Genomic DNA, 22,390 nt, shown 5'->3' with positions numbered 1-22,390 from the left:
CCATGGTGAGGGAACGGGGAACTGGAATGCGTCGATACATTCAAAGTTCGAGGCTGAGTCCTCAAGGATGAGTATTTAACTGAATGGTTTATGCTTTGGTCATGTAATGAACTGAAAGAACTCGGTGTTGTGAATGCTCCGAGAGGGTGATGGACATAGAGAGGTTGCCTCAAAGGTGCCACTTGAGAGGCTGAGGATAGTAATACCTATTGAGAAGAAATTTGAAACTCTGGCAGATGGATTGTAAGTCAACCAACCATGAGTACGGAGAGCGTAAAGCGACGCGTACATGTTTGGCCTGCCCGACTGCTTTGGTTGGGGGTTTATTTGAAAATGGCTGTAATAATTTATGATTTTTATAACTGATCAATTGTAAACTTATTTTAAAATGTAAATAGTTTTCAAACCTCATTTTGGGATCCCCAATGTTTAATACTAGAAGTTTTATTGAAACAACGCATTTTTCTAAGATTACAGCCTTAACTTTTAATTAGTCACACTTTTGTTTCAAAACCTCGGTTAGCGAGTTCATTGCACACTGTTTTGTCTTAAAAACTCACTTAGTAACGGCTCTAAGGAAGTAGGGCGTTACACCCGAACACCAAACCGTTTCACACCCCTCATGGGCAAAACCCTAAGGAACACATGATCACCAACCTGAAATTCCACACTCATGCGCTTCAGGTCTGAATAACTTTTCTGTCGACTTTGGGATGCGAGCATACGCGCTCTAATCTTCTCAATCGCCTCATTGGTCCTCTAAACCATCTTTGGACCCAGATATCTCCTCTCACCTGTCTCATCCCAATGGATAGGTGATCTACACTTCCTTCCATAAAGCATCTGGTACGGAGCCACACCAATGGTCGCCTGATAACTATTGTTGTACGAGAACTCGATCAAAGGGAGGTACTTACTCCACGATCCCCCAAAATCAAGCACACAGGCTCGCAGCAGATCCTCTAGTATCTGAATCGTCCTCTCAGACTGTCCATCCGTCTGAGGATGATAAGCGATACTAAACCGTAACTGCGTACCCATAGCCTTCTGCAGACTCTCCCAAAACTTGGAGGTGAAGGTGGGATCTCTATCGGATACTATCGACCTCGGAGCCCCATGAAGTCAAAAAATCTCCTTCACATACAACTCAGCGTACTGCTCCACAGTATAAGTTGTCCTAACAGGCAAAAAGTGAGCGGACTTGGTATACCTATCCACAATCACCCACACCGAGTCATGATGTCCCACAGTTCTCGGTAAACCAACCACGATGTACATAGTAATATCTTCCCACTTCCATTCTGGGATCCCCAGAGGTTGCAACAACCCTGCCAGTCTCTGGTGCTCAGCCTTAACCTGGTGACAAGTTAAGCACTTAGCCACATAATCCACCACATCCCTCTTCATGCCCGACCACCAATATAGAGCTCTCAAGTCCTGGTACATCTTCGTTATACCCAGGTGCAAAGAATAGGGAGTGGTATGTGATTCATCTAAGATCTCTCGCCGGATATCAGAATCCATCGGAACACAAATCCGGCCCTTGTACCTCAGTAACCCCATCTCCGAAATGGAAAAGTCCTTTGTCGCTCCAACTAAGGTACTCTCCCTATGACCTCGCAACTAAGAATCTTTCCCCCGTGCTTCCTTGATCCTCTCAAGGAGTGTAGACTGAAGAGTGATGTTGGCCAACTGACCAACCACCAATTCTATACCTGCTCTGGTCATCTCCTCAGCTAACTTATTAGATATCTGCCTCGAGCTAAACAACTATCCTGGGCCCTTCCGACTCAATGCATCAGCCACTACATTAGCCTTCCCAGGATGGTATAGGATATCACAATCATAATCCTTAACCAACTCCAGCCACCGCCTTTGGCGCATATTCAGATCCTTCTGAGTAAAGAAATACCTTAGGCTCTTATGGTCGGTGTAAATCTCGCACCTCTCACCATAAAGATAATGTCTCCAAATCTTAAGTGCAAACACCACCGCTGCCAACTCCAGGTCATGCGTAGGATATCTCTGCTCATACTCCTTTAACTGTCTCGATGCATAGGCTATCACCTTACCAGCTTGCATCAACATGCACCCCAAACCCTGCCTAGATGCATCACAGTAGACCACAAACTTTTCATTCTCTGTCGGCAAGCTCAACACTGGCGCAGTAATCAGTCGCCCCTTCAGTTCCTTAAAACTATTCTCACACCTGTCCGTCCAGACATACCTTGTCTTCTTCTTTGTCAGTTCTGTCAATGGCGTAGCTATTCTGGAGAACCCCTCAACAAACCGCCGATAATACCCTGCTAAACCCAGAAAGCTTCTCACTTCAGGAACACTGCTCGGTCTAGGCCAATCTCTGACCACCTCAATCTTACTTGGGTCAACCACAATCCCCTCCTTACTGACAATATGGCCCAGAAATGTAACTTGCGGCAACCAGAACTCACACTTATTGAACTTAGCATATAACTTAGTATCAACCGCAGATGCTACTCATGCTCTGCCTCTGACTGGGAGTACACTAGGATGTCATCGATGAATACGATCACAAACTTGTCCAGATAATCCTTGAAAACCCTATTCATTAGGTCCATGAAGGCTGCTGGGGCATTGGTTAATCCAAAGGACATAACCAGGAATTCATAGTGTCCATACCTCATTCGAAAAGCGGTCTTTGGTATGTCTTCCTCTTTAATCCTTAGCTGATGGTAACCTGATCGGAGATCTATCTTGGAAAACACTGTTCCTCCCTGTAGCTGATCAAATAAATCGCCGATCCTAGGCAGTGGATACTTGTTCTTAATGGTTAACTTGTTCAGCTCCCTATAATCAATACACATCCTAAGGGACCCATCCTTCTTCTTAACGAACAAAAATGGAGCACCCCATGGCGAGAAACTCCGTCTGATAAACCCCAAATCAAGTAACTCCTGCAACTGAATCATCAACTCCTTTAACTCCGCCGGAGCCATTCTATAAGGCGTCCTAGATACTGGCTCCGCTCCTGGTACCAATTCTATAATAAAGTCAATCTCCCGCTGCGGCGGCAACCCCGGCAGATCTGCTGGAAACAAATCCGGAAACTCACACACCAATCTAGTCTCACCCAGTCCAACCGACGCCACCCTAGATGTATCCACAACGCTTGCCAGGAATCCTATGCAACCTTCCTGCATCAGGTCCCTAGCCCTTAAGGCTGAAATCATTGGTACACGTGGTCCACTAACTGTCCCCGCAAACACAAAGGGTACCTCCCCTTCTAGTTCAAAAGTCACCATTCTGCGCTTGCAGTCAATCGTTGCCCCATACTTGGATAACCAATCCATCCCCAGGATCATATCAAAGTCATCCATCTCTAACTCAATCAAATCAACAGACAGCTCCCTACCATCTACCTCTACTGGCAACGCTCTAATCCACTTCCTAGAGACTACCAATTCTCCTGTTGGCAACAAAGTCTGAAATCCCCTAGCATACAAACCACTAGGTCTACAAAGCTGATCTATCACCCTAGCAAATACAAATGAATGGGTAGCCCCTGAATCAAACAATGCAGTATACAAAGAACCAACACTAGAGATCTGACCTGTCACAACTGAGGGGCTAGCCTCCGCCTCAGTCTGTGTCAAAGTGAATACCTTGGTAGGAGCAAGACTGTCACTCTGCTTCTGTTCCTCCTTCTTAACTTGAGGGCAATCCCTCTTCAAATGGCTGGCACTCCCACAAACAAAGCAGGCCTTGATCCTGCACTCACCCTAGTGTCGACGCCTGCACCGCGGACACATAGGAAAACTCCTCCAGTTTTCACTGCCACCCTGACGGCCAATGAAAGCACCCCGTGCCCTCCTATCTGAACTAGGAGGAACAAAGGAATGTGGGGCCTTCCTCTTCTGCTCACTAGAACCTCCACCACGAACGAACCCAACAAAAGGAGGCATTGTCCTCCTGGCATCGCGCCTAACAGCGCTATCCTTCCAAATCTGATCTAAGGTAATGTTCACATCGCGGGCGATCATAACATTCAATCCCCGCACGAACCTATCCCTCCTTGCCGCATCAGTCGGCACTAGATCTGGCTCAAACTTCGCCAATCTATCAAACTTTATTGCATACTCTGTCACTGTCGATCGATTCTGAGTTAGGTTGATAAACTCATCAACCTTCGCAGCTCGCACTGCCACACTGTAGTACTTCTCATTGAACAAGTTTCTGAATTCCTCCCAGGTCATAACTGATACATCCCTCCTCTGAATCACCACGTCCCACCCAATGCGGGCATCTTCTCTGAACATGTAGCTAGCACAGGCTACCCTCTTATTCCCTTGAACTCTCATAAAATCCAGAATTGAGGCAATCATATTCATCCACTGCTCTGCCCGCAGTGGGTCTGATCCACCCTCGAAGGTGGGAGGATGCTGCTTCATGAACCTCTCATACAAAGGTTCCCACTTATTCTCCATAGCAGACTGCACTGGCACTGGCGCTGCAACCTGCTGCACTGGCAGCCCAGTAACCTGAGGCGGGGCCTGCTGCCTCAACTATCACAACTCTTCGTCTATTCGCTGTAGTCTTGCTTCCATCTCAGCGAACATCTCTTGCCAATTCTGTGGGGCAGGTGGAGGGTCCTGACCCTGGTTGTCATCCTCGGCCCTACTGCCGCGGAGTCTAGCTGATTGTCGAGGCATCTCAACAACTATGCCTGCAACCAACAACACCGCTCATCAGGCATGATAACAACATCCAAAAACCACCTCCCAAACACATCAGTCATCCACAATAATATCTCATATAATATATAACACACAACGGGCCATGCCCTAGAATCACGCATATGTTAACTCATTCATCATGCTCTATATAAGATAAGCAGGCAAACAGGGAATTCATACACTTATTAAAACATATAGCCAATCTTACCAACCAACCCTGAGTTGAGTCTGACACTGACAGCGTGTGTACATGTTCGGTCAATCTCCAGAACCAATAACCTTGTCTCGCTCTGATACCAAGTTGTAACACCCTACTTCCTTAGAGTCGTTACTAAGTGAGTTTAAAAACGTGCTTTCAACTCGCTAATCGAGGTTTTAGGTCAAACAGTGTAATTAAGCCATAAATAGAGGAAAAACTATAGAAATAATAATTTCCATAGAGAATCTTAAAAGTTTTACACTTGGGATCCCAAAATACAGTTTGGAAATATTTACAACATTAAAATAGAACCAAGTCGGCTAAACGACAAAATCTAAGTTCAATTACAAGCATCTCCCAAAATCCCTCTGGCTGTGGCAGCCAGGCTGGCCAAACATGTACACGCCGCCTCACGCCTGCTACACTCATGGTTGGTTGGCCTTCTATTTACCCTTACATGCACCACAAAGCATCTGTGAGCCGAAGCCCAGCAAGAAAACCCACAAACAGATAACATATGCAACACATATATCAAGCATATAAGCAGGCCACCAATGGGCTAAACACATACGGCCTAGCCGTCCCAGGCGTTTACCAAGCCCTGGGTTCGTGGACCACGCCGTGAGGATATCCCAGGTATCCTTTTAGGGACTCGCCCTGGCAACTCGCACTCCACGTGCTCAATGCTGCTCCCGGCCCCTTGCCGTTCTTGGCCTTGCACTCAACGTGCCCAACGCCGTTCCCGGCCCTTCGCCATTCTCGATCTACACCGTTCCCAGCTCTTGCCGATCATTCACATCATAACATACATAGCATAGCAAGCAAGTACATTATTCTAGCATATTCAATTAAAGGGCTACGCCCCGCAGTTCTAACATATTGGGCTCAGCCCTACATACCAATTCTATTCAAACACATTGGGCTCAGCCCTGCACACAAGCTCTATGGGAACAAGGGTTTTCTTACTTGAGTCCCGAGCTCTCCGAGCACCGATGTCCCGAGCACAGTCCACTAACTTGAGCTTCTCTGAAACCCTAGTCACAACACATTAACAATATCCATCCATCAAGTTCTAATCCAATAAATAACTTTAAACCATAACCCTAACCTCCGGGACCTTGAATTCTATCAACCCAGGTGATAAAATCCATCCCGAGCCTTAACCATTGAATTCCCAAGCCTAAACACCCTTAAAAATGCAGACTAGCACTAAGAGTCGCGGCTAGCCTCAAAACAGAGGCTAGCACACCCCTGCAACACATACGGGCCGCGGCGCGCACACTAAGCGTCGCGGCGGGCATGAACTCCTCGGCCACACTCGGCCGCGCGCGCACACGGGCCGCGACGCACCCATCCTAGGGCCGCGACCCTCACCTCCAAACCTAGAATTTCCATCTTCCTCCCTGCATTTTCCTCAAGCTAACTCACTTAAAACTCATCTATCAAACCCAGATAATTAGCACATATACTCCAGCTCAATATCAACAACAAAACCCCTCAAAATCTGCTCCAAAACCCAACTAAAATACCCAAACACAGATCAAGCTTAACTAACATGCATACTCTAACAAACCAGCAACAATTCTCAACATAATCCCCATGTTTAGAGCTTGCTTTGCTGAATTCAATCCCTGGAGTTGATCCTCAATCCTGAAGCTTTAAGCTCCTAAGTTTTCTCAGCCCAATTCCTTGCTTAAGCTAGCTTACACCAGAATTTCCTTGAGTTGTTTCTTAGAGAATGAAAGAGAGAGAGATAAGAATGGTGAGAAGTTATCCTTAGTTCAGAAGAAAGGTGTAAGTCGGTTCCCAAAGCTTCTAATTAATTCTTCCTTTTTGTTTTATTCAGCTTAAGTCTATGTGGTTACCTCAAGGCTTGGGGTACCAAAACGTCCCCAAGGGCAAAATGGTAAATTTCCCCAATATTCCTGCCTAGACATTCTATCCTCAAATATATCTCCAAATATTTATTTTCATGTCCTGATAATCCCATAACACACCTAGTACCCAAATTACCCCTCGACTCGCCCCAAGTCAGAATCTCAACCCCGTTGTGACTCTCTGGCTAACCGCTCCCCAGGACTGTCTCGGATCGTGCTGCACAGACATATCACATATATATCACATTTATCACATTTATGCCCCTAATATCCAGACGGGGCCCACATGCACATTTAACTCAAATAAACATGCATCATTATCATATATTCACATAAATCCACATATAAGCATATTAAATCATTTATTGCCCTTCAGGCACACTAATCAAGGCCCTAAGCCTGATTTAGCAAATTCGGGTCGTTACAGAACCCTAAGTCGAGCTTGTCTTTAGTGGTGAGTGTACATTCCCGGCCAATCTTTAGGAACCCTTAAACCTTGGCAGCTCTGATACCAAGTTGTAACACCCCACGTCACTATGGCTGCTTCTTGGAATGACGATTGGCCCTACAAACTAGCACGAGTCGTTCTAGCGTGCTTTTTCCTCACTCGCACGCTTCCTGGGAAAACTTCCCATGAGGTCACCCATCACGAGACTACTCCAAGTCAAGCACACTTAAATTTGTAGTTCTCAAGTGATGGAATAATGAAAAGAAGATGCATCTTGTTGGCATAGGTAGTACCCATCAATCCATTTAAACCCTCTTCAACTATATAGTCCCATACCTACACAATCTTAGAATCATCACACTTAACCTTCCCCAGGCGGTGTGGGATTGCAAAGCTTTTACCCGGTCTTTCCCCCTGCGGATCATGGGATTATGACTGTCACAATCACCCCCCCTTAGGGGCCAACGTCCCCATCAGCCATACGTTTGGTTGGGTCAAGGCTTTGATACCAAGTTGTAACGTCCTCCTAATCCAGGACCGTTACACTGTGTACTTTAAATAGTGTCAGACTTGCTAATCAAGTCATTTGGTTATAAACATGTTACTAAGGTTTACGTCAAGGGTTAGGGTTAAAAATTTTGGTCAAAGGAACTGTTGACTTTTCATTTAAAAAGTTTCATACATACATGAGATCCCAAAATATTGCAACCAAATATTTAAAAGGGTTATATATACATCAAAAGTTACAACCGGCCGACCTAAGCGACAAAATCAAGGATACAACCCTAGTTCCTCTGAGATATCCACATATGTACACGCCGCCACCGAAGCTCTCCAACTCATGGCTGGTCAAGCTTTCCTTTTCCCTTACCTACACCACATAGCACCAGTGAGCCAAGGCTCAACAAGAAAACTTAAACATGTGCATGGACAATAAATACTGACTCTAAATACATGTCTAGCATACCCAGCAGTGGTAACCTACTCATGCATGCATACAACATCAATAGATGATCATTGGGTCATCCTAGGGTCGCTGCCCTGATTAGTTGACCATAGAGTCAACCTCAGGCCCTATGCCCTAGCCATGTGACCATAGAGTCACCTGGGGCCTTCGCCCTTAGCTTTGAGTGACTAGCCATAGCCAAACACTTTATTTTTCAACGACCATAGGGTCGCCCAACATAATAGTACGTTATTGATTTGGGCCTAAGCCTTTCGACCAACATGCAGTGTGCTATTGTCGTCCTTGACTAATAAGTCAAGCCCTGAACCAGATATTCGGATACAAATACAAAAACAGATATAGATAAGCATACTTCAGACAATACAAGTATTGATACATATTAATCATATAACACCATCAAATAAATGCAAACATAGTAATAACCATGCTCCTTAACGCGGCCAAGCCCTAGCTATGCAAACCATGCGAACAGTCATATAACACTTAATCAGGTACAAAATATTCAAGTACATTTAATCAACAAGTGAAACGATAACTTAAACACGTTCATTCTCAAGGGCCCAAGCTCTATTCATAATTATAGTCAATAATCGGGCCAAGCCCTAATCACACATATATCACGTATTGGGTGTAGTTTTCTTACCTCAGGTTCGAGTATAGCGTAAAATAAGGACGACCCTCGAGCACGATCTCAGTTACGAGCCCCTAGTGATAAACTTTGCTGTGAATGATGCTCTCCTAGCCACAACCAATCCTGAATCCTAACCCGAGCCTTCATTTCCCAAGTTTTCAGCCAAGAATCTCCTTAATTCCTCAAGAACTTTGCTCACAATTGAGAGAGAGTGAGAGAGAGAGAGAGAGTCAGTTGAGTGAGCTGAGTGTTTTTGTGTTTTTATGTTTTGTTTCCTTAAGGCTTAAGTTACTTAAGCTAATCCCGAGGATCGAGGTACCAAAAACGTCCCCGAGGGAAAAATAGTCAAAATCCCTAGTATTCCCTCCTAATCTCACTAACTCCAAATATATCATCAATTATTCATTACCATTACCCGATAACCCAATACTGAGCTAGATACCTAAGATACCCCTTGACTCGCCCTGAGTCGGGTATTGGGTCCCATTGTGACTTTCCCGCTAACTTGCTCCCTAGGATCGTCTCGTGCCGAGTAAACCAAATAAACCCACATAATAATGTGGTCTCTCACATATATCACATATGTGCACGTATATACAATTATGCCCATAACAGGCCAAATTACGAAAATTGCCCTTCTAATAAGAAACAAGCCCACATGCATATTTAATACTCCTAAACATGCATAACTAGTTATATTATCATATAACTCACATAATCACAGACAAATATATCATATAAGCATATAATTCTATATATTTCTATCCTGGCCCCCTAATCAAGGCCCTAAGCCTTATTAGGTAATTTGGGACGTTACAACTATCCCCTCCTTACAGAAATTTCATCCTCAAAATTTTACCTGAACAGCTCAGGATACTGACTCCGCATATCTGCCTCCAGCTCCCAGGTCGCTTCTTCGACCTTGCTGTTCCTCCATAGTACCTTGACTAAAGGTATAATCTTGTTCCTTAGGACCTTGTCCTTCCTGTCTAAAATCTAAACTGGCTGCTCCTCATAGGACAAGTCTGCCTCTAGTTCCAGATCCTCATAACTCAATACATGAGTCCCACCTGATACATAAAATGATATCAGAGCCTTGACCCAGCCGGAAGTGTGGCCGACTGGGACGTCGGATCCCTAAGGGGGGGTGATTGTGACATTCAAAATCCCATGATCCACAGGGGGAAAGACTGGGTAAAAGCTGTGCAATCCCACACCGCCTGAGAAGGTCAAGTGTGATGATTTTAAGACTGTGTAGGTATGGGACTACACAGTTGAAGATGGCTTAAATGGATTGATGGGTACTACCTATGCTAACAAGATGCATCTTCTTTTCAATAACCAATCACTTGAGAACTCCAAAGTTAAACATGCTTGACCTGGAGTAGTCTCATGATGGGCGACCTCCTGGGAAATTTTTCCAGGAAGCGTGCGAGTGAAGACAAAGCACGCTAGAAAGACTCGTGTTGGTTTGTAGGGCCAGTCGTCATTCCAGGAAGCAGCCATAGTGACGTGAAGCGTTACAAGTTCATCCCCTACAATTACTCTGCTTAAATAACTTATTGCCAAAAGTCTTGTAAATGATCCCATATTTTATCTTCTTGTAATCAAAGCATTGCCAAAACGCTGCCTAAAAACCTCCATGGAAGCTTGATATTTGCAAGCTTTTATCATCCTAAATACAAGTGACTCGTGGACTAGGGTTAATTCATAGTTTGAACCACGTAAAACTCTGTGTCTCAACTTTCACTTCTTTGAGCTTTGTTTTAATTAATTGTTAGCGAAATAGCTTGTCAACAAGAAGTAAGGAAGAGAAAATAAGAATCGCAAAATAGACGTTGGTCATTATTATAAAAAAGACCGAACCTTTATAAAACTTCTATTTGTTAGTTTTATTTCTCAAATATGCTAAGCATTTACACTCAACTATATCATTAACGAGTTTGATATGTTAACAATTTAGTATCCCTGTTATACTTATTTTTATTATAAGTAATGATATGTGCACCTAAAATATACACAAAAATATTACACATAGTGACGTGACACTGATTTTTAATACAGTAGGTCCCAGTTTTGATGAATATGATTGACTAGGCTAAACGGACATGTCATTTAGGTGCATAAGTTGGGTGCACAATTTAAGTGCACGTATCATTACTCTTTTATTATTATGAAAGTCATACTTATTACTACAAAAATTGAAGTATTATGTTTCACAATTTTAAGAAAAAATATCTATTTAAAATAATATGGGATATTTTTGACATCTATAATAAATTTAGTATATCTTTGGCACACATACATGATCCTTATTAAAAAGAAATACTATAAAATTATGTATTAAAAAATTAAGATGGTATTTTTAAAAAAAGTTTGCATGGACGTAAAAATGTAAAAGGTTGATAAAAGTTTTGTATTTTGTTGAAAACGATTACCACCCCCATATGTAACGTTCCTGGGCTGACGGGCCTGGCGGGACCGGGCCCATATACTTTTTAAAGGCAAATCTTCCCGCTCCTCCAAAACATTTTGAGTCAATTTGAAATCGGTGAAGAAAAACCACCTGAAAATCGCTAGAAGAGAGAGCAGAAGAGAACCTCGCTCTTATGGCTCCTCACTTCGTCTTCCCCAGAACTCTTGGAGATTTAGAAGAAGAGAATGAAAGTAACTGCCTCTGCGCTCGGAATCCCATCGACATTACTTCTTTTCGTCCATCCGAACTTGAGGAGTACGTCAAAGGTCGGACTTTTCTTCTCTCCTTTTGAGTCACATAATTCTGCAGCAATTTTTTTTTTTTATGACAATCACTTGTTGCTTACCGAGAAACTGCAGCTAGGATAGGAAAGTAAGTGAAAGAATGTGCACCGAAATAGGACAAATGTACTTAATTTTTACTTTTCTTCACTTAAAAGTGACTTAGTTTTGGATGATGAAACGTAGAACCCTAATTTTCTTTTGTTTGCGAGCGAATTGTTGAAAAAGAAACGAAATTTAAATGGCAAGAAAGATTGAAGTTTGGAAGTGAGTATATATGCTTTAACTACAACTAGTTTAGATGCAGCTTGAATTTCGTGTACTTTCCTAGTGTTTTTTTTTTTATTTCAGGTAAGGAAAATGTTTTCATGTTTACCTGGAATTTTCTCAAATTGCAAGTTTCAACCCTTGAAAACCTTATATTTGTACTCAGTGACCAATTTCTTTTCTCAGATGATTAAACTACCTCAAGATTTTAATATGCCATTATTCTTTCAGGTGTTTCGTTTGACCTGTCAGATAAGGAGCTGTTTTGTATAGAAGAGCAAGATGTGTTCGACAGTGTATACTCATTGATCAAGGGATACTCAGGTCTCCCCCCATCTTGTAAATTCAACCTTGTAGAGAGTCTTCGATCCAATCTCAGTGTTCTTCTCCCGAATGTTGATTCAATCTCACGGCTTTCGCAAGATCAGGATGGTGATTCTCCAATTCTTGATCGAGTTGGGTCACATCGTAATGCTTTTAAAATCTACACGTTTTTCCTGTTTAGTGTAATTGTTGCTGAGGAGTCAAAGGTTAGCTCTAATAATAATTCAAAGGTACGGATTCTCTAACTCATCTAGCATTCTATCTTTCTACTTTTGTATCTCCACATATATATATATATATTTGCATATATGAGCAGCCCTTTTACGTCATCTAAGGCTGCTATTTTACTATCAATTTTATTTTTGGCCATGGGCGTAGGTGATTGCAAGTTCCAGAAAGAAACTTCTTGTAAACTCTTGGGACTGGGAATTACAAAGGGGCCGCATACTCAACTTGATTGCAAATTCGTTAGAGATCAACCTTGCGTTGCTCTTTGGTTCATCAAATCTCGATGAAAATTGTGTTTCTTTCATTGCAAAGTAAGTTGGCGAATTAGTTGATTAAGTTCCTGTTTAATTATAACCCCCTTTTTTGGTGTTTTAATTTAAGCAGAAATAATGTTTGCCTTCTTTTAGGAATGCTTTTTCTTTGTTTGAAAATGCTGCATTATTGAAAGACTCTGATTCAAAAGGCGCTCTTTGTCGTATAATTGGGGCCTGTGCTACTAAATATCAATACTTGGCACAGTCATGTGCTTCAATCATGCACCTCGTACACAAATACGATTTTGTTGTTACCCACATTGCTGAAGCAGTTGCCAATGCTGAGAAGAAGTATGCTGATGGGAGCCTGAGCAGTTCCCTCATTAGAGATATAGGCAGGGCTAATCCAAAAGATTTTGTGAAGGACACAGTTGGGGCTGAAAATGTTGGTCGTCTTATGGTGGAACTTGCAGATCGGATGCCAAAGTTGCTCTCTACCAACATTGGAGTCCTGGTCCCGCATTTTGGCGGTGAATCTTACAAGATAAGGAATGCTCTTGTTGGGGTCTTGGGGAAGCTGGTTGCCAAGGCATTTAATGATGTTGAGGGTGAATTGAGTACTAAATCTGTTCGTCTCCGAACCAAACAAGCTATGCTTGAAATATTACTTGAGCGGTGCCGAGATGTTTCAGCATATACTAGGAGTCGGGTTCTTCAAGTTTGGGGTGAGCTCTGCGAAGAACATTCTGTTTCAATTGGCTTGTGGAATGAGGTTGCTGAAGTTGCTGCCGGAAGGTTGGAGGATAAGAGTGCAATAGTCAGAAAGTCTGCACTAAATTTACTTATCATGATGTTGCAGCATAACCCATTTGGTCCTCAACTTCGAATAGCTTCCTTTGAAGCCACTTTAGAACAGTACAAGAAGAAGTTGAAAGAGCTTGAACCAGAAATTTCTTCGAAGAGTGTTCTGGATGTGTTTCCATCTGAAAGTGAAACCTTCAATGAAGATGGCGAGGTTGATGATGCTATTGCTGACGGAGGGACCGAGGAGCAGAAGGAAAGCTTAACTGATAGTTTCTTGTCCAATATGGAAGAAAATATTATTCAGAAGGATACCACCGTGCCAGATGTTGGGAATGTGGAACAGACCAGGGCCTTAGTTGCATCCCTAGAGTCTGGTTTGAGGTTTTCCAAGTGCATAGCTGCCACTATGCCAACCCTTGTCCAATTGATGGCATCATCTTCTGCTACTGACGTGGAGAACACAATTCTCCTATTGATGAGATGCAGACAATTTCAAATTGATGGTTCAGAAGCTTGTCTACGAAAGATGTTGCCTCTGGTAAGTGGTAAATTTTTCCTCCGATTTATATTAGAAATGCACACAATTTGATTGTTCCAATCTCTTCAATATTATATGATATAATATATGCTGGTTTTTGGTACTAAACTTGGGAAGATTTAGCGCCTTTTCATTTTATTTCTGTTTGTCGTGGTAGGTTTTTTCTCAGGACAAATCCATATACGAAGCTGTGGAGAATGCCTTTATTACAATTTATATAAGGAAAAATCCCGTGGAGACTGCTCAGAATCTTTTGAACCTTGCAATAGAATCAAATATAGGAGACCTTGCAGCTCTGGAATCTATAATTGGTGTATTGGTATCTAAAGGTGACATAACTACTGGTGCGGTATGTTACTTTTTCCATTTCTTAAACTAATATTTTGCATTACGTAGTTGAAGCCTTTGAGTTGAACTTGTTCCCTAAGTTTACTTGCATGGTATCCAAAAAGTCGTGAAATTTTTATCTCATCAATTTCTTTTAAGATTATTTATGACATCTTCAACTTACGTTACAAAGTGTAGTTTATTTTAACAGTCCAAAAATAATTATTATCGTAAGCAAACAAGAAATTAATGGTTAGGTAATATAAATATTTCAGTTTATGCCCGAGTAAAATGAATGATGTATTACAAACAAATACTTCAGAAATAAGAAATTTAAAAATGATATGATGGTTAAATATTGGGTTGATTTCTGGGAGTTGAACTCTACTTTCAAGTATATAAACTTCATTGAGAGGCAGCTAAAATCAGGCCGTGAATCATGTGATTGTGTTCAGTTTGTATGTTTACCTGCTCATATGAAAACCTTTATAGATTTAGTAAGTTATACGTACTTTATAGTCAATAAACTTCATTTATCTCTTTCTCAATGAAAGTTCACAACTAAGGGATTTTTTTTTTTTTTGCAGATGTCAGCTTTATGGGATTTCTTTTGTTTTAATGTAAGTGGAACCACTGCAGAACAAAGTCGTGGTGCGTTATCTGTCATTTGCATGGCTGCTAAGTCTTATCCTGAGGTTCTCGGCTCTCATTTACAAGACATTATTGATATTGGGTTTGGTCGTTGGGCTAAAGTGGATCCTTTGCTTGCTAGAACAGCTTGCATTGCTCTTCAGAGATTATCCCAGGAGGACAAGAAGAAGCTGTTGTCTAGTAATGGGACCAGAGTATTTACTACTTTACAAAGCTTAATTACTGGGTTTTGGCTACCAGAAAACATATGGTATTCTGCTGCTGACAGAGCAATTGCTACAATATATACAATTCACCCGACCCCAGAAACATTGTCTGCAGATTTGGTGAAAAAAGCTCTCAGTTCTGTGTTTGAATGTAGTGGAGGTGAGGATTTGCAGAATGAGATAGATGGTGGCAATGCTGCTGTGCTTACCACAGTTCAAGCAGCAAAGCTTAGTCGATACCTATTTGTTGTAAGTCATGTTGCCATGAACCAACTGGTTTATATTGAATCTTGTCTTCGGAAGATCCAGAAACAGAAAGTTGGGAAAGAGAAGGATTCTGAAAATCAGTCAGAGCAAGTTAATGGTACTACTCCTGATGACGCTCCAAAGGTGACATGGGATATTTTATCTCTCATTATCAATGAACCTTCGAGTCAGCTATAGTTTTTATTACTGTGTTTATCATTGTTGTCATCTGGAACCATTTGTCTTGGTAGTAAATTTCTCCTGTTATTTTAGATTTCATCTTTCTGATGTTTGTTTTTCAGGAAAATGGAATTAGTGCTGAGCTTGGCCTTGCGGCCTCTGAAGATGCAATACTTGATACACTTTCTGAAAGAGCGGAAAAAGAAATTGTTTCTGGTAGTTTTGATGAGAAGAATTTAATTGGATGCTGTGCACCTTTCCTGACAAAGATCTGTAGAAATTTCAGTTTGATGCAAAAGGTGATTGCATAAATTTCATCTATTTTGAGAATTGTAAATGTATATAAAACATTTGACTTCAGATAGTGAAATTTTCATTTCAAATGCATTTTGTTTTGAAAAAGGAGAATGATGTAAAGCAGTTATGAGACTAGAATATTTCAAAAACTTTACGACTGAATGTCAGTATGTAATTCTTCACTGTGAAATTATCATATAAGTGGTTGCTAAAATTATATAGAAATTTTATATTTGCGTTATAAGATTTCAGAAATTGACTGATTTCTCTTCCTTTCAGTATCCAGTACTACAGGCATCGGGAATGCTTGCTCTATGTCGATTTATGATAATTGATGCAAACTTTTGGTGAGATTTTATGAGCTCTTTCTCTCTCTTCCCCCCTCTCTCTCTCTCTCCACACACACACACACAACTGTGCTGCATCTATCCCTGCAACACTGTATGAATTGATAACCCCCCCTTTTTTTGTGTTCTTGCAGTGAGGCAAATCTCCAGCTTCTCTTCACAGTTGTGGAGAGTGCTCCTTCAGAAACTGTTCGTTCTAATTGTACTATTGCTCTTGGAGACTTGGCTGTTCGCTTTCCTAATATCTTGGAACCATGGACAGAAAATATGTATTCTAGGTTACAAGACTCTTCAGTTTCTGTTAGGAAGAATGCTGTTTTGGTGCTTTCTCATCTCATACTAAATGACATGATGAAGGTCTGAGAAGCTGAATATGGCAACTTTTTAACTTTGTTTTATTAAAATGGATAGTGGTCTGATTATGATTATTGCTCAATCAGGTGAAAGGTTACATCAATGAAATGGCCATAAGATTGGAAGATGAAGATGAGAGGATTTCAAATCTGGCTAGACTGTTTTTCCTTGAGTTGTCAAAGAAAGGTGGTGTTTTAATCTCTAGTAGTAGTACCATAATTGTGATGCTGGTATTTTCCTATGTTGCACCATAGCATTTTTCAGTTGATCACTGATTGTTTTTCTAATTTACAGGAAACAATCCAGTATATAATTTGCTTCCAGATATGCTTGGCAAGTTATCTAACCAGAACCTAAAGCGAGAGTCTTTCTGCAATATTATGCAGTTCTTAATTGGTTCCATCAAGAAGGTATAAACCACTTAACTGAGTTTAATAAACAAGGACTTAAATTATTGTTTGGTACTTAGTATATAATATTTGACTCGACTTTTTCCAGGACAAGCAAATGGAAGCTCTTGTTGAGAAGCTTTGTAATAGGTTTAGTGGAGTTACAGGTATTGCTGTGAAGCTTTGGCCCAACATTATTACAAAAGAAGTTACCTAATAGGGGCCATTTTCCTTGACATTTGAACACTGTTATAGAAACTAAGGTGGAGCACTCTTCTTTGCAGATATTAAACAATGGGAATATATTTCTTACTGCCTCTCTCAGCTTTCATTCACTGAAAAGGGAATGAAAAAACTCATGGACTTATTCAAAACATACGAACATGTCCTGTTGGAGGACTCTGTGGTGGACCATTTTAAGGCTATAGTAAACAAGGTATTGTATTAATATTTCTTGCATTTTCTCATTTATATGATTAGTAATTTTCTTTTTAAGTTTTTTTTGCTTAAACTGTGTGACAGAGCAAAAAGTTTGCAAAGCCAGAACTGAAATCATGCATTGAGGAGTTTGAGGATAAACTTAAAAAGTTCCATATGGAAAAGAAGGAACAGGAGTTGACAGCACGAAATGCCCAAATTCATCATCAAAAGATTGGTTGCATGGAAGAATTTTCAATGACTAATAATTCTGAAGGAGCTGAATCTAATGCTGCTGAAGGTTGGGGCAATGAACTTGTTTTAATATGCTCTACTCTTGTTGCTTGGTCGTTCCACTCTAGATTCAATTGGGTTTTCAATTTAGAAACTTTTCATGATATCACATAAAAATTAATATGACAACATCTCAGGTATCTTTTGTTTAGAAAGAAAAAAAATGTCAGGTTAGAAATTTTGAGAGTTGGTGTGCTGCAATGTGCTTTAATAGATGCATCAAGTAGTGGTTAAACATTTCATCTAACGATTTTTCCAGAACATTCTTAATGTCGGTTTCAATTATCATTCTACCTGAAATCTTGTAGTTCTCCTTCGGATCCTTCAAATATACATTTTCAAGCATTCCATGCTTGTATTTCTTTTTTATGCAAGTAACAAAATGCAAATTTCGTTTTCCTTAGCACGCAGATTGGATATTTATTGCCTTCCTATATGCTATAAGATATTGAGTGCATGGCAAGTAAGAAAGTATATATTTTATTTTCATCGGCACATGTCATTTTTATTTGTTATTATTAATTGTTTCTTTTATTGTCATGTATAAGTGATCAGGGCTCTTGTTATCATTAAACTGCGTGACGAAATGATAGCACATTAGCACGGGCCTGAAATCTGACTATGATTAGCGTGTATGAGATTTCAACAGTGGCCTACTTTACTTAGACTTTTCTTTATGGCTGTCTTGTTGAGTTTATAACAAATGATTTCTTTCGCTTAAAAAAAAAATAAAAAAATTGATGGCTATATTCCTGACCTTGACAAATGACGATGATAAAATAAGGCACTTAAGTTTATTGTAATTTATAGTAGCAGCATTAGTAAAAAGTGACCAACGGCATCAATCTTTTTTGCATAACCATGTTGATCAGTCTCTGTTTAATATAGGCCCAGATAAGTTTTGAATATTTGATGATTACATGATTTTATACTAATGACTCTTATTCTTTTGTTGTTTTTCCTTTTGGAATTCAAACAGAAAGTGAAGTCATTGATCCTTCATGCGACGAAGTGAGTCGGTCCATAAATGTGGAAACAAATTCTGGACATGCTGAATCAGATGAAGATTCAGGTACTTCTAGCAAATTAAAGAAGTCAGAACCTAGTGAAATCGAAGTTCAATCGCCAAAAGTTAATACAAGAGGTAGTTAAGCAACATATTCTTCTATTTGTAGATGCAAATATATGACATTCATGCATTATGTAATGTTGTTAGCCTTTGCAGCGGACTCCAAGTCAAAGACTAAGAAAAGCGACTTGAAAGCTCAGAAGTGTAACAATATTGCACCCACCAGAAGAACTAGGTCGTCAAATAAAAGGTAATTGTCTATCATACTATCTCGTGCTGTTGAAAATGGTTATTGATTATCGTAACCGTGCTCTTCATTTGCAAACACATTGCGCTGTCCTGAAATGTTTTGTTTTCCTACCCGAATGTTCTTTTAGAATGTGAAATACTAAGATGGTTAATTTATATATATTAAATAAGTGATATATGAAAGCCATGTGATGTATTAAATCTCGGGAGTGGACCAGACTCCAGGGAAGGATATTAATAATAATTAACAATTTCTTATTACAATTTATTGTTTTACTTTTTTGTTTCTTGACCAGTTTCTAGCTACTTTTATTTTAGGAATAAGAAACTAGACTTTGTTTTTTATTGATTAGCTGTTCTCTTTATTTTTTTGCTTATGTTTATATTTACTTTAGTTAGAGTCATGCCTCTGTGTCAGGTAATGTCAAACATTTCATTTAGATATCCATGGTTTATGCAGGTAGTAAAGCACGAAGTTATCAAATAAGCAATTGTTTGTTACCCTTTCTTCCAAGCAAAAGCCGGTATTTTGTATTGTATTTTGGAGTACGTGTCTAGAAAAAAAAGGCTAACCCAATAGTGCATTGAAAGCTTTTCCCTGTAGATTTATTATATTTTATAATGAAGTTACAAAAAACACGATGTGGGTACACCATGGCTCGTTTAATATCTTCTGTGCCAGACTGGGTATTGTCTCTTGCTAATAGAAACATGTTCTTTGAAAGAAACATAATAGAAAGATAATTTTGATTCTTGGGCAGACGTATGATGCTTGTGATTTTGTCTGTCAATGTAAAGCAAATTGTGCAATAAAACTATATTGAGAAATCTTAGGATTGACGTGTGAGCACTTGTGTGGGAGGGGGGTTATTCGAATCCTAAGATATGTGATCCTATTTTCCTTTTTCATTTCGACTTTTCTTTAAAAGGTCTATATATAATAGTGATATTTGCACTAATAATACTAAATATTTGCTAATAATTGTACTTAAATACTAATTTTTTTTTTACGGCAATGATTGGTATCAATCATTTAGTGATCAATTAAATGGACCAAGTGTTACCTTTTAGTGGGTGCACTTGTTAAAATTGAATTGATATTTAAGTGCTATAATCACAAATTTAGTATTATTGATGCAAATGCTCCTACATAATATTGATTTCTAAATTAGTGATTGAAAAAAAAGCACGTTGCTTTTAGCTATTTACATGTAAAATAAATGCTATGTATTATTAGGGTTCAAGTATTTTATTAGAATAGTTGATTTTAAATTATTTATTCATGAAATTGCGTTTTAATAATTACCAAATTAATTAAAATACAGAATGGTAATTGAATGTTGAAATAGATTTCAGATCTATCTGGATAGAATACGAACTTTTCGCGACAGAAACTGAACACAATAAAAAAATAGTGCAAAAACAATAAAGAACACAATAAATTTTTGCAAGTGTTAGAAACATTTTTCAGATAATCTACTCCTTGGGGTTATGTTAAGAGAATAAAACTAATTTATAAAGAATCACAAGAATCACAACAAGATTTTCTCTTGAGATTTGCTGCAATTTTGTTGTAATTCTCTTTACTAATCTGATTATGATTTAAATGCTCAATAACTTGAACTCTCTTCAATGGTTAGAGCATCCTCCTGACGCAAGACTTGTAAAAATCTTCTCCCGAAGACTATAAGAATTGTGTATAAATTACAACATGTATTCACTCATGAAAGTGGTACAAACTTACCACAAAACTAAACACTCATATTACTACAATATCACGTGAATACAATGATTTTGAATATAAAATATGAACTTTTACAAATATTACAATTTACTCACAAACTATGTACCAAATAGTTCACCTTTTCTCAAGGCCCTAGAAGTCTATTTATAGAGACCATTTCGTGCTCAGAAAAACTGAGAAATAATCTCTTAATAAAAGCAAGAATATTTGAAGATATTATTGATTAATGAAGATTTGCCATTTTTAAATAATTCTGATTCGACATACACGAATTTTGCGGGGACAGCTAATACTTGTGTCAGATCAAATTTCTCAAGATAAAAGTAGTATTAATTCATTCAAAGATTGTATTTCTTGAAGTTAATTATCTTGAATAGCACGAAAATCAATAGAGAAATATTCTAAAAATGAAATCGAATAAGCACAGAATATTTTCTTTATAAAACCAAGATACAAATTCTCTTTATAAACATATTGTGTTAAACTAAATAATGAATTATTTGTAAACCTTACAAATTAATTCAAGATATTAATTTTGAAAATCACAATAAATGAAATTTAAAATCATCTTTTAAATAAAAATATATTTCTATAAAATTTATCAATTTTAGGATTTACAATTCACTCTCTCTAAAAGTTTATATAATATATTTTTCTTTTTCAATCTCTCTCTTCTAAAAAATCAAATTTAAATTATAAAAAAAATTCACTCTTTAATTTTTAAATAAAAAAAATATAGAGAAAAAAATCTTTATTTAGTATCATTTGTTTTTTTTTTTTATAATAAATTCTCATTCAGTTTTTAAATATATGTAAACTCATTTATATTAAAATAATTAAAAATTGATTTATAGATGAGTTTATTATATATAATGCTATACTATTATTATTTTAATGTAAAATATATTCCTTCCATATATAATATATATATTGGGAAAAAAAATTATCTTAAAAAATTAGTAGCTATAAGCGGAGACTTAAAAAAAAGTAGGTTGCTCACTTGTCCAATCCAACCTTTTTATCCCTAATCACACTCCAATTTAGTTTCAAAATCCAATTAGTAATAAGATTGATTCAGTTATTGAAATAGGTTTTTAACTTTTGATTTGAATTTTAATATTAAAGAGATTAAAAAAAAAACAACAAAGCATACAAAAAAAAAATTATACAAGAAAAAAAAACTAAACATCATTCAGTAACAATACTACATCAACTCCTCAACAATAAGTTTCCAACAAATTACTACTAAAGTGCTAACTCAACACATCCATTAAATCTAAAATATCTCAAAACAATAACCTAGAATATAATTGCCAAAGTACTAATATAGTATCAAAACAACAACAATAATATCTTCAATCAAATATGGTGTGGAAGGATGTAAAGTAAACTTAATTGGTAGCCAATAAAAACTCAAAATAAAATATATTTATATTTTATATAATATATAATATATATAAATTATATCTTTTAATAAAGGTTGGATCGTTTCATTTGGTAATTGGATTTCGGCAATCCCATTTGCCAACCAATCTAATCCAATTAACATAAAAAATTTTAAATTCACTAATTGGATTAGTTTGGATCTCATCACTCGTAAAAAAATGACAAAAA

The 22,390-nt window shown here is 38.6% G+C and overlaps 1 protein-coding gene across 2 annotated transcripts; it reads left to right on the top strand.

Moving 5' to 3' along the window:
* Positions 1-11,377: 11,377 nt before the first annotated feature.
* On the top strand, positions 11,378-19,794 carry LOC133823347 (condensin-1 complex subunit CAP-D2). Of its 2 annotated transcripts, none has more exons than XM_062256032.1 (17): positions 11,378-11,576; positions 12,090-12,412; positions 12,561-12,721; positions 12,818-14,006; positions 14,164-14,355; positions 14,921-15,580; positions 15,739-15,915; positions 16,193-16,260; positions 16,395-16,617; positions 16,701-16,800; positions 16,909-17,024; positions 17,113-17,170; positions 17,288-17,439; positions 17,526-17,721; positions 18,694-18,858; positions 18,940-19,033; positions 19,493-19,794. In XM_062256032.1, exons 1-17 carry the CDS (start codon positions 11,444-11,446, stop codon positions 19,494-19,496), a joined length of 4,011 nt encoding a protein of 1,336 aa, XP_062112016.1. In that variant the 5' UTR covers positions 11,378-11,443; the 3' UTR covers positions 19,497-19,794. The 2 variants fall into 2 exon arrangements, with proteins under 2 accessions (XP_062112016.1, XP_062112015.1); XM_062256031.1 differs by having other exon boundaries at positions 18,931-19,033.
* The last annotated feature ends 2,596 nt before the right edge of the window (positions 19,795-22,390 follow it).

Source organism: Humulus lupulus, chromosome 3 (genome assembly GCF_963169125.1).
Source record: "Humulus lupulus chromosome 3, drHumLupu1.1, whole genome shotgun sequence".
Taxonomy (NCBI): Eukaryota; Viridiplantae; Streptophyta; class Magnoliopsida; order Rosales; family Cannabaceae; genus Humulus; species Humulus lupulus.
Note: the sequence above shows the minus strand (reverse complement) of the source record. Positions and strands in the feature narration are given on the sequence as shown.